At 36.3% G+C, this 13,535-nt stretch overlaps 1 protein-coding gene across 1 annotated transcript; it reads left to right on the top strand.

Annotated features, from left to right (window-relative positions):
* Positions 1-473: 473 nt before the first annotated feature.
* GOLPH3 (golgi phosphoprotein 3) lies at positions 474-13,139 on the top strand. The gene is made up of 3 exons (XM_030467397.1): positions 474-603; positions 5,887-6,001; positions 9,218-13,139. The coding sequence occupies exons 1-3, from the start codon at positions 523-525 to the stop codon at positions 9,640-9,642; spliced, it is 621 nt and encodes a 206-aa protein (XP_030323257.1). The 5' UTR covers positions 474-522; the 3' UTR covers positions 9,643-13,139.
* Positions 13,140-13,535: the final 396 nt, after the last annotated feature.

Below are 13,535 nucleotides of genomic sequence, written 5' to 3'. Positions count from 1 at the left end.
TGCTTATTACAGTTGTATTTCCATTATATTCTGTATTTTACTTAATACTGATTTTCATGCTCTTTTTACTTTATCAGTGCCACATTTTCCATGGGTGCAAAATACAGCAATTTCTTTAAGAGTCTGGCATCTATGACCCTAGTACAAAATAGCTGATGTTTTAAAAATGTAGCGAGTTTGACTATGTATAAACTACACCTTTTATCTCAAGGTACAGGATACCTTGCTGTTTTGTTTTGTATCCTTTCCCTACAGTTTTTCTGTTCTTCCAAGAGCAGAGACTTAAGTGTCAAAGCCAGTAGGGAATGAGTTTGTCTTTCATTTTTTCAGCACAGGAATGGTATAATTGATTAGTGATGCAACTCAAAGTGTATGGAGGCAGGAGAATTGCCTAGTGAATGCAATAAACCTCTTTCGCTGTTTGCTTTCAGGTATAGATGGAGATATCTTATTGTATTTCATTCTTCTCAGGGTTACACGTCATTCTGGAATGATTGCATCTCTTCAGGATTGCGTGGCTGCATGCTGATTGAATTGGCTTTGCGAGGGCGTCTTCAGCTGGAGACTTGTGGAATGAGGCGCAAAAGTCTATTAACAAGAAAGGTAAGTGGAGAAAAGTGATCACATTTACATTTGTGTCATGTTCCAGGCAATAAATTACATCTGGTTGTAAGAATTTATTTTTTTTCTCTCTACATGGACATAGGGGTTGTAACCAGTGACCTCAGTCAGATACACATTACAAAGAGTGTTAAAGTGGTGAGCTGAACTGCCTTGGGATATCTCCTGTACTTGTTCGCTTCTCCTTTATGTTGTCTTGATGTGTTCCTGCTACTGTTGGGAGCCTTGCACTAACAGTTGGCAGTGGTTTTGGCCAGGGTGGAGTAGCAGCAGTTAGTGCTGACAACCAATAGCATCTGTTGTAATCTGCTGAAAGAACTGGCTTTTGCAATGCTGGTGAGATGCAGGCTGAGGCTGAAAGGACAGCCTGCCACGTGTGTCCTGCAAGCCACCACTTAATTCTGGTGTACTGAGTGTTTCAGTTTCTGCTTGCAGTGCATGGGAAGGAAATTATTCTTGTACCTTGGGCCCCTGAGAACACAAAACTGTGTCTAGTTTAATCTAATGCCATGTTAAATTTGTTGCACTCCATGACCTTTAAGATGAACAAATTTTATAGGTCCATTATTGAATTAGGCTGAAGATTTGAGGTCTTAACTTACTACTTTTTTCACTCTCGTTTTCCTTGTACAAAATGTGTGAAGTTAGTCTGGAGAATTTTTACTTCATCAGCATTACAGGATACTTGTGAAATAAGATTATTGAAAATATAGTATTTTTAGTAAAGTGTGCCATAAAAAGGCATTTATCTCTGGTAGACAGGCAACATTTGACTATCTTTTGCTAATTTTTTAAGGGAATGCTTATCTTTCAGCTTCCTCCTCTTCTGAAGAATCAAATCTTTCTTCAGATAAGCAGCTCCTGCTTGTTTTAGCTTTATTTAAGCATATTCAGCATTGTTCAGTTTTTTCCTCTGAAACTTTTCCTCCCTAAGTATTCAGGATTGTTCTTTAGAGTTCTTTTCATTCTGTGCAAACCTTGTCAGCTCTGTCTATCTGAAATTGTAACTGTGTTTTTTTTGGTTTTTTTTAGGAAAATTAAAAAATAACCCATGTGTCTCTCCAGTAAAGAATTCAAGAAAAATTGTTTTCATTTGGGTAGTTTGCTTTGTGGTTGTGAGATTTTTTTTTCTTGGGATTTTTTTTAGTTTTATGTTTGTTTAGGGTTTTTTTTTATTGGTTTTTTTGGGGGAAGGAAGTTTTGTTTAAATTGATTGTGGAGTTTTGGTGGTAGGTAGGTATGCTTGTTTCTTCTCACCCTCCTTCCACTTCCACTTCTGTTAAGGGAGATCTAAAAAACTACCCAGTGTTAAAGGTTGTGGTTCTTTCTGCTGTTGTGAAGAAATGAGGATATTTCTTTTGACAGGCAGAAAGATTCTATGAAAAAGAATTTAAATTAAGATTAGTTTCTGCCTAAGTAATTTTCTTGCAAATAAAATCTCTAACTGCTGAGGTATATGAGCCTTCTTCTGTTCCTGCACCACCTGTCTCTTTAGAAATCATTGTGGTCAATGTCTCCTGTTGTTTTGTACCTTAAAATTTTGCATGAACACTAATTTTCAGTTTTGTTTCTGTGTTGGCTAGGTAAGTCTCACCTCTACCAAGTGTCCTCTTTTTTACCTTTGCAGGCTTTCTACTCCTTGCCTTCAGTTTTCGCCATGAATTAAATACTGTGCTTCCTGTGTGGAATGAGCTGTCTAGTTTAATGCAAGGTTGTGATTCAGTAGCAATACCATTTTCTACAGCCTCTCTTCCTGTCAGGCTAGCCCCTCCTCCTTGCCTAAGGTCCATCCTTGGATTTTGTGGGAAGATAAAACCTTTTTTAAAACTCAAAGCTTTGATTTGTGATACAAAAATCAGTATTTACAATCCGTGGTTTGAAGTGAGGCGTTCAGGCTTCAGTTGCTTTAGCCTGTGTTGCAGCTTAGGAGAGCAGTGCTGCCTTTGTAAACAGGCTTACTGAGTTGTACTAGTATTTGTGCAGCCTTGTTAGGTAACCATTCTGGCTGAAAACCAATTCATTTCTTTGACCAATTTAGTTTCTACTTGAATTGCTTTCTGAATCTTGTCATCAGATAGGGATGCTAGTGACTCTGCTGGCACAAGCAATAAAGTGAGAACAAGAGGCTCAAACTAGTTCTTTGGGTTGTAGTATGAATTCATAACCAGCTCACTGTGGCCTTGGTCATACATCTGACTTAAAAGATTGCTAGCTACAATGATTTCCACTTCAAGCCTCAAGATATTGGTGAAACCTTGAAAGTCACTAAGATGTATTTTGTGTTGCAGTTTTCTTGCAAATTTGGCTTAAGACTGTGTAAGCAAAGCATCACTTTGGAGTTCTATCTACTAATATTAGTTTTGGAAACTAATAAGTTAATGCTAGGGCTTATATATAAATAATTTCTATGCCTCATGGTTATTTGAGAGAGAAAATGGTACTCTGTGCTGCCTTACAACCTCAGAAAGCAAAGCAAATCATTAGAGTTCTTGAAAACGTAAGAAATTCCAACAAATTCTTGGCAGATTAACTTCAGTATTTTGTAGCTGACAATTCTGAGTGATTCATGCATGACTGAATTTTTGTATTAAAACTAAATAGTGAAAATTATTTAAAATTAATGCAAGAGGTGCCTAATCTTTAGCATTACTTAGTTGCAAAGCCGCATTGTGGAGTATGCAAACTAAATATCCTGTATAATTGAAATTTCCTCAGCAGTTAGATACCAGTCAAATCTATTACTTGATAAATCATTGAAAAATTGGAATAAAAGGGTTTTTTTGCAGTAATGCTAATAACTATTGTCTCCTAAGAACCGGAATCTTAACTTCTTTCTGTAACATAGCTCATCGGTTGGAGAAATAAAATTCCCTCTTGTGGATGCTTAACCTTCTGGATGATTCAATTAACAAGATCCCTAACCCCTTTGTTTTCCCACTCTTCTTGTTCAGTTACAACTCTGAAGAGTTAGCCAGGAAGTGTTCACTGATAAATCCTTATTGAAGAAAGTGAATCCACAAAGATAGGAAAGAGATAGCTGGGCTTCTGCTTCTGCCTGTGCTGGGAAGGGGAGAAGAAATACGATGGAAGTATTCCCCACAATATTTTAGTTTTAAGGGCAAGAATAATCAGAAGAATCTGTGCTGTAAATTTTCAATATAGCAAAGAAATGAGAAGAAACAGTGCTGTATGCATTACTATAAAGTGATAAACTTGAAACAAAATCTTACATACATTGTGGCTTGACAAGTGCTTCAGGAGTGCTGGCTGAATGGAATGGAGGACTCTGCTCCTGACAGCTCTTTCCTTTAAATGACTGTATGCTTAGGCATTTAGGTGTCCTGTCATGCTGCATTGCATTCAGGGTAGCTTCCTAAACTTCTTTGCAGTGGTAGGAAAAAGTATGTTAACCCCAAATAAGCAAGAGAAGCTGTTTTATAAACTTAGCCCTCCTCTCCTCCCCCTCTAACTTACTTATATACTAGATTTAAAAGCAATTTTAAATCTCTTTAGTGAATTTGGTTGGTTGCTTGCTTTTAAAAAAAATAAATGTGAAAAAGATTACTACACATCTTTATTTTTAATGCAAGATAGTGAGCAGTAGGTTACCAACTGCAGCAGGTTGGGGTGTAACTAAGTGTAACTAAGATTACTGTGAAACTAATCATGTTAGACACTTCAAAGAAATAAGAATATTGCTGGCCTGTCAATTTTAAAAAGAAGATAAGTTGGATATCTTTAGGCTAGTTGTTAAAGGAATGGCTGAAAGGTGGCTATTAATAGTCACAATCTAGCAGCTCGAATACCCAAGTGAAATTATACTTCTGTATAGTGATAGAACAAACTTTCAAAAATTCATAATCTTGATATAAAACCAGGAGATACGTAATGTTGTATGTAGTTAATAGGGGTTTTGAGTGATGGTTGTAAATCAGAAGGATAAATATGCATTGTTGTGGTGTTTAGTTTCAAATAGGGATTGCCTGAAATAATATGTGGTTGTGTTCTGAAAACCTAATATCTGAGGTTTATAGTGGGAGTGATCTTTAGCTTCCCAAAATGGAGACCTGGACAGTATCTCAAGAGACCATTTAATGTTGAGGCAGTAACAGGTAGTGAAGTTTCTCTGATCCCTCCCTGGCAGAAATTTAGTCTTAAAATGGATGCATTTCAGCAGCTCCCAGGGTGTTAAATTTACTTGAAGTTTTGACAGTATAATCTTTATCTGTTATATTCTGTTTGTCTAGGATATGCCTGTATCTTTTATTTTTATCAACAGAGGCATCCTGAACAACTGTTTGATACTGTCATTGTAAAAATACATACTTTCTTTTTAGATCTTTTCTTTCTAGCATGGTGTTGTGGACAGGTTCCTTCTTGCTGATAGTTACTGAAATTCTTACTTTCTGTGCCTCATGTATACTATTGAAATTGGAAATAGTGTTCTAGCTATGACCTGTAAAGGTATTAATAAAGATTTCTCCATTATTTTTCCTTTTTGTTTCCTCTCAGTGCAGGACATCTTTCTGATTATTGTATACCTTTGCAAAAATAAAAGCTTTTGTTTGCTGCTTCTCTTGAATAGGTGGAATTGTATTGATATGTTAGTTTCTCTCACAGTTGCCACTTACATTCCTACAGAATGCTTGCAAAACCCTAACTTGTAAAACTATTTAGTTATTTTTATAGATTAGTTTGAAACCTTTCCTAAGGAAAGTTTTTATTATTGTGGGGTTTTTATTCAGGGGTATTCCCTTGGGTTCATTTAATCCATATGTTTTAATTTTTTGCTCTTGTTTTTATAACCAGATAAAAAAAGTATTTGTACATGTCTTACATAACTACTTAAACTGGTACAAGAGCAGCTATTCAAATTCTTATATTTTATTATGCTACCATGAATGATTTTCTTGTTTTCCTATGCTCATTTGAGGGAAGAGCTAAAATAATTTAAAAAGTTGAAACAGCAACAAACTTAAATGATAGCACTTAAAATTATTAATTAAATTATTGCATACTAAGGGATTTATTGGTAAATACATATTTTGTGTAATGTGTGTTTTAACTGTTAGGGAACGGAATATTGTAATGTAGGTCAGTGTGTTCTTCAGAGCTGTACAACTTACAGATGTTATCTAAAACTTATTTTTATCCATTAATATATAGACGGAGAAAATGAGATTTCCTTCCCTATTTGAGTTTGTAATTGAATTCTCAATGTCACATGTTAATTCAAAATAATGACTGCATTTTATTTTGTCCTAGGTGATCTGCAAGTCAGATGCTCCTACAGGGGATGTGCTGCTTGATGAAGCGCTGAAACACATAAAAGAGACCCAACCTCCAGAAACAGTACAGAATTGGATTGAACTGCTTAGTGGTAAGCCTTGGACATAATGTATTTGCTTTTTTTCCCCCCTATAAAGCTAATTATCTGGCATCACTAGAGATTATACTTTAAGGTTTTTGGAGAGCAAGTATGCAAAAAAGTTAATTAGTCTGTAAGGTAGTCTCTTGTTGATTGTAGCTTTTAATCAAATGTAAGTAACTGTTGCTGTTGACTTAATTTGAATCAGAAAGGATCTCCTTATGAAGTGTCAAAGGACATCTCAACTCTGTGGAAGAGGTGCCTTCCCCTGGTGCTGAAGTAAATCAGTGCTTCCCCCTGGAGAGACAACTACCTTTCTCTGAAATTGAAAATGAGGGTTAGTGGAAATTTGGAGTCTAGGTGTGTGGTCTAGAGCTTTTAAAAAAGAAAGGTGATTAGGAGATCACCCTGAGATAAAAAAATTAAGGATGATTTGGCCATTGATTTAAAAGAAACAGTAAAATGTCAGGAGTTCTGTTTTTTCTGAATACAACAAATATTTTCAAATGTTACTTCTCGTTCAAAACAAATCCTTAAAGATAAGTACTTTGCACACAGCTCTTCTCATAAAGTGGGTAAATTGTTGAAAAAAAAAGTCATATTTCATCTTTACAATTGCAGATAGCTTTTTTCATATACGTTGCCAACAGTTGTATCCTCAGGGTGCATAAAATAAGCTGAAATTAACAATTACCATATTTTAAAATATAGTGGTTTTGTTGCTTTGTTGAGGTTTTGTTTTTTTTTTCTGTAGCCGGAATTCATCACTAGTGTTTCTCTGTTTAGACAAACCATGTAAAATTCAACTTCCTTGGAGTAGGTCAGAGTCCTGTTTCAGTTGTGCAAACAGAGTAGGAAAAACCCCCCACTGTTTTGTCAACAACATGACTCTGGTAGGTGGGGAGTAATAAGGCTTGAAATTGCTTCTCTGAGTCTGTTACTTGTAGCAACCAAGAAGCGAGAGTATTAAAAATTAGCAAAATCCCTCCATCGTTCTCTGAATTCTTTTTTTCATTCTTCCCTTCCTCCTATTCTTCCTGTACTGTCTTAAACAGTTCATACTCCTTCCTGCAGAGGGGGGGAGAGATAACAAAGCAGTCCCAATTATTAGGGGTCATGGCTGCAGCATTGCTTGTAATTCACTTTTCTCAACGCTCCTCATCTGTAGCCTGCAAAACAAATTCATTTTTCTTGTCCAAAACACATAATTTGTGCTGACACTTCCCCTTCTCTCACAAGGATGGAGCACATGAAATTAGTACTGATTCAAAAAAGGTCAATGAATGAATGAACAGTGTTGTATGTTTTCCTTGAGCTAAGCTAAAGTTTTCCTGACCTTACTGAGCTTTGGTTCTGATAAAGTATTGTCAGGGCTGTGGCTAAGGCTTGGCTTAATAATTCTTGCCCACACATGGGTATTAATCACTAGTTCTTGGGTAGCATTACTGTTTTTTGCATTTCTCAGTTTAGAGAACTGCCCTTTGAATAAATGTATTTTGGTGGTTTTGGGGGGTGGTGGTTTTTTTGGTGGGTTTTTTTGTTTACTTGTTTTTGGTTCTTTAACAAACTCTTTTAGAATTTTGCCTTAGGGCCTGATCCTGGAAGAACAGCCACTGTATCTGCAGTTATCAGCCATGTGAAGAATGCTGCTTGAAGTTACAGTACATATGAGTTCAAAGCCATAAATGAAATACTTATTTGGACATGTAAGATGTTTGCCAGGATGATGTTGTTTATAAGATCATCTATAAGCAACACAGGCATAGGGAATACATAAATTTGGATCAAAAGGTCAGATCTTCCTTTGTATGGAACAAACATCTGAAGGTCTGTGTTTGTACAAGTGTTTGTGTAGTGGAGGGGACTGGTCACAAGGTGTCACCACAGTACTGATTTTTTGCATCCACCAAACAAATGTAGAAAAGTCAAAGAAACATGCTTTGCCCTGTGAAATGCCATAAAGAAACAACTCTTTTGTACGTGTGTGTGCATGTGATAGTTTCATTCACAGTAAAGCTGGAGAATTACATTCAGTGAGGTCTGAGATTTATAGAGACATACCTAGTTTAGGCCTGTGTGCGTTCCCTGCCTTTATGTATGTAGTTGGTATCATCTCATTTGTTTACTTAACTTGGCTGTTACTTGGGTACAGAGTATGTCACCCTGTATCACAGTGGGAGGAACCTTAAAGCGATCTTTGTTTTTTACTTCTATTATTGTGCTTTAACAAATGAATTTTTTAAAAAGCTTTTTGATACAAAAACCAAATTGATCCAGAAAGTCTCCTATCATTTTATAGAAAACATCCATCTATACAAGAAAAACTTAATGCTATTTCTTATATCACCTCTTAAAATTCATAGACTCCCTTATATCTGGAGAAGATATTAATACTTACGATAAATATTTAGGCAGGCTGGACCTAAAATTTTACATTGTTAAGTAAACTTTTAAGCAAAGGTGGATTTTGTAATGCTTAACAATTAACAGCTTTGTCAGTAGCTGTTGAGGATGATTTTGCCTTTTAAATTTCTTCTTCTATGCACACACAGTCATGCACTCCAAAGTGCCAGATTCTCCTGCCTTAGCAAAAAGTATTAAAAATTTTACTGAAGCATTAAAGACCCCACACAACATGTGCTCCAGTTGACATGTGAACGCTACAACCCCAGTTCATGACCACTGTTTGGCTTTGTTTGGGCAGGAGGAGAGAGAATGAAAGCCTGAAGAAATATAGAAATGCATGGCATGAAGAAATACAGAAATGCACAGAATATCTGTGCATTAGGTTGTCTCTGTGGCAGAAAGAAAGGCAATGACACTTCCAGTCTCTGAAATAGGGGAGTCTGGAAGCAGAAAGTTGCGCAGAACTGGAGTAGATACTTTTTTTTATTATTAAAAATTCTTTCTCCATGGCTGTTTTGAGGTTCTTAACCTTCAGTATAAGACTGTTTATTTTCATATCCTAAATCAAGACATAGATTAGATGGCCTTTTATAAAAAATATAAACAGTAAAGTCCTCCAAGGAACCTCTCATGATCTCTGTGTCTATGCCTGTATCTGAATAGGTCACAGATCAGAAAAATGTTGACATTAACCCTATATCTTACTGTAATAGTCAGCTATATGAATTTGACAGCTCATTTTGCACCGTGGCAGGGGGAAATCACTGTAATAGTACAGCTTAAACTTTGTCTGACTGTTGTCTGTCTTCGTGTTTTGCTTAGGTGAAACATGGAACCCGTTGAAGTTGCACTACCAACTACGAAACGTCCGTGAACGGTTAGCTAAAAATCTAGTGGAAAAAGGTGTATTGACAACAGAGAAACAGAACTTCCTTCTTTTTGACATGACTACGCATCCTCTCACCAACAACAACATCAAACAGCGCCTCATCAAGAAGGTTCAAGAAGCTGTTCTCGAGAAATGGGTAAATGACCCTCACCGCATGGACAAGCGCTTGCTGGCACTTGTTTATTTAGCCCATGCTTCAGATGTTCTGGAGAACGCTTTTGCCCCTCTTTTGGATGAGCAGTATGATTTAGCCACAAAAAGAGTGCGGCAGCTCCTGGATTTAGACCCTGAGGTTGAATGTATGAAAGCCAACACGAATGAGGTTCTGTGGGCTGTTGTAGCAGCTTTCACAAAATAACTGCATTCAGACTGAAGCGTTCTCTCTTCTTTCATGTAAACCAGTTGTTTCTCTTCTATTGACTATTCATGTTTTCTGTAATTTGTACCTCCTCACATGATGAATCAGCTTTTGTTTAATGGGAATTATAAGTGGTGTATTCCCTCCTATGTGTATCTGTATACAGGATTCTGCTGGTACAAGAGACCTTCCTGTTTAAAAACAACAGAACAAGGTTTTACTGCCATATTGGCATTCCATTTCTTATTTAGTTTGAGTTATCAGAAATACTTTGTTTTGTCTATTTTTCATCTTACTGTTATTGAAGTAGTTTAACATGGAAAGCACCTCAAGGAGGAAATGTTCATGCAGTTGGACCACTGGTCTCAGCTAATACAGATGTGTGCATGCATCAATACTTCTGCAGTACCATTCATAGCAGATTAGAAAGGGCCTTTTTAAATCACCAAAGCTCCTGTGTTAAAGTGTCTGTCAGGACATTTTATGCACAGATGTTGTTTCAATTATATCTAACACAGTTACTTTAGAAGCAGAAATGCCATTAAGCGGCTTTGTCAATAGTTCCTGCACAATGCCCCATAAATTTTACTTTCCGTGCAAGTCTCTTGAGTACTTACATTTTCATTAAAATTATAGATGAATCATAAGTCTAGTATATAAAGGTCCAATTGTTTCATAAACCTGTTTTGGGATGGGATACATTCCATTATGTTGTATATATAGTTCAAATTGTATATTAACAATTCCCCCATCTTAGTATTTTGCAAGATCTATTTAGTTGTACACCTGGTGCCCCTTATTTGCTGTCAGCCATTGCCATTTGATGGAAAGAAAGGCCTCCTGTAAAGAACATCTATGTGAAAGCTGTTTGTTTCTGGTGTCTACAGTTTGCTACCCAGATATTCTAGGTCTAGACATTGCCCTTCATAATTAGTATATGGAAAGAGACCACTTTCTATCACTGTTTATACATTGGATTGTTTTCTTTTTTTTCACCCCCTTCTGTAGAGAAAAGGCTCATGACCAGTACAATTCCTGAGTGCAGTTTTTAATTTTGTACACTAATTAATGCTTGTTTCTTAAACAACATAATCTGTTCTACACTTTAAAACCAAAAAGTCAGTCCTAGAAGGTGTTGCATGTAGATGGTTAGCAAGTAATGACTGGAATACAGATGATGAAGATTTCTGTAATAGGATGCTCTTCTATATTTTAATTTTTTAATATACAGTTATGCTGATCAGCACACTACTGTAACAAAAATTATACAAAACGTTGGCTTTTAAAAATCTATTGCCTCTTTGCTTATTATCTCCCATTGGTTTCACAGTGTAAATAGCATGCATTGAAAAAATTAAGCATTGATTTATACTTTTTTTTTCCTCATAACAATGCACATTTATAGTGGGGCTTACAGGTGTTCAGAAATGTTTTTTGTTTATATCCAGAGCAAGAATACTAGATGGTGTTTAACTGTAGAGTTGAAATTTAAGGGATCCCTTAATCTGTATACTAGCTTTTTACGTACAGTAAATAAACTATGATCTTGAAAGTGCCTGAAACAGAGCAAGCATGTCATTTTCATTTTCTGTTGCTAAGTAGAAAGATTTTATTGCTTAACTGAAAGCTTTGGTTAATATCCTTCTTATTAGAAATGGAGAGTTTATACTGAGTAGTTCAGACTAACCTAATCAGTGACGTTGCTCAGATCTGCAGGGTTCATGGCTGAAAGAGACTGACTTGTGAGTGTGCAGCTGTGCCTGCCACGAGTAGACCTCTTCTGTCTTGAGCACAACCATACAGCCTCATCTGTGACTAGACTTCCATTTTCAGTCATTTAGGTGCTTAAGTAGTTGACTTTAAAATACAATTTAAGTTCATTATACATATATGACCTTTTTTTAATAAAGGTTTTAAAAATATGGTCCTTAACATTTAATGGCACACTGTTCTTTCAGTTCTCAAATGCTGTTTCTTCAGAAAAATGAAATTAAAAACATATTGTAAGATATTTCAAACTCTGGTTTACGATAAAAAGACAGACAGTGTTCTCTCAGTTATAAGATGCTGTGTTTAAAACTTTGAGGAGCTTGGGCATGAACTTCAGACATTTTCTTTTAAACATTTCAAAACGTGACTGCTTTAAGTGGAGGAAAAATGAAAGTTGCCGTGTTGCTCTTACATTTGACAGCTTATATAATATTCTGCATGTGAAAGTATATGCCAACAAACTGTTTATGTTGTCTCTCCTGTGATCTGTTTGTTTTTTTATTTTATTTTCTGTTGCACTTTGAGATCAGAGAAAAATAATTAGATGGAAAGGCTAGAAAGTGTTTTATTTCAGAGCAGATTAAGTGCATAAGACTTTTAATATGGCTTTAAAAATTTCAGCTACTTAAATGTATGTCAGACTGAAAGTATCTTTCGTAGTCCCTTTTCTGCAAATATTTTCTGTGTGCCTGCCAGTTTTATGTTAGCTTCTGGGAGATACTGGGGTTTTGTTACCTTTCAGCCAGCGTGGTTTAAAAGAAGTCACCCTTTAATCAGGAGGTGGGGGGTGGCGGCTTTTTTCCTTCCTCTTTAGTTTTGTTTTTTTGTTCACCATAGATGATAACTGCCTACAGTATTTATTAGCTTTGTTTTGCTGAAAGATCGAACCTCTCTGGCTGTGGTGGGGAGATTTTGTACCTGGTATAACAAACAAATGTGATATAAGTAAGGAAGGTTTTGACTGACAGTGTCTTTTGCTGAACTGCCTGGAATAAGTCTGGGGATGCAGAGGAAGCAGATCAGCTTTTGAAATATAAGCCCTCTCTTGTGCTTTAAAAAATCCAAGGCCTCATAGGTGCTGGTAGACCTTATGTCTAACAAGGATGGTAAGTTTGATAGGTTAGTGGGGACTAATTTAGCAACATCCTTGCCTTTGTTGCTATTTCAGGTTTGAAAAATGGTTAAACATGGGAAGCTGCTTTATTCTGATGCAATTCAGGTACCTGAAACTTCCTACGAGCTGCTACTGCAGCTCATGAAGACCTGGGCTGAGGACACTCGGCTGCTCTATATCCTCAGCTCTCAATGGCTGCATAAAATGGAGATTGCTTTCCATAGCCTGAACTTGAACATGTGCCTCAAGTAAGTACACATATTATTCAGGGATACACCATTTTAAAACAAACTCACATTTATGGCAAAAACAGGATTTTGAAAGGTAAATTCCCAAGCAGTGTGTTTATTTCTATAGTCCTTGAGATTTACATAATCTACTGTATTTCTAGAGATGAAGTTACAGTGCTCCTATATGGGATGCCAGTGAAACCTGTGTGCCATACATGGTGCTTAAGGTGAAAGTTGCATAAAATGGCTATAAAAGGCTGGTAACTGAATACTCGTGTTCATGCCCATTTCTCCTACGAAGTAAAGATATGTATTAACTAACGTGTTCTCTGTGAACTGGATTGAATCTGTATTGAAACAAAATAAAGCATCCTTTCAAGCTATGAGCTGCAAATGTTACTGCTTATCACATGCATGCAATACCAAAAGGATTTTTTTTTTCTTTGATGTACTAAGTAATTTCCAGCTTTTACTGAGGCTCTGGTCTTCACCAGTGTGGGAAACAGAACTTTTTAAAGATTTCCATCTAAGCTTCAATTCTGCCTCAGCTGGGCTTCAGGCAGTCATAGCCTCTTGCATCCTAGTTTCTCCTGTTGTCCATGTGTCTTTCTATATGGAAGAGTGTTTCTGGCTTCATAAAAGTACAAATTTATTGAAAAAGTAACTAATTTGTTCTGTTTGAATCCTTAACATATACTGCAGTTTAATTACACAGGAAATGAGATGCTGCCAAGTGCATTCTAATTGCCAAAGAAAGTGATTTCAAGTGTGTCTAGGAG

Source organism: Calypte anna, chromosome Z (genome assembly GCF_003957555.1).
Source record: "Calypte anna isolate BGI_N300 chromosome Z, bCalAnn1_v1.p, whole genome shotgun sequence".
Taxonomy (NCBI): domain Eukaryota; kingdom Metazoa; phylum Chordata; class Aves; order Apodiformes; family Trochilidae; genus Calypte; species Calypte anna.
The sequence above is the reverse complement of the archived record's forward strand: the minus strand, read 5'-3'. Positions and strand labels throughout refer to the sequence as shown.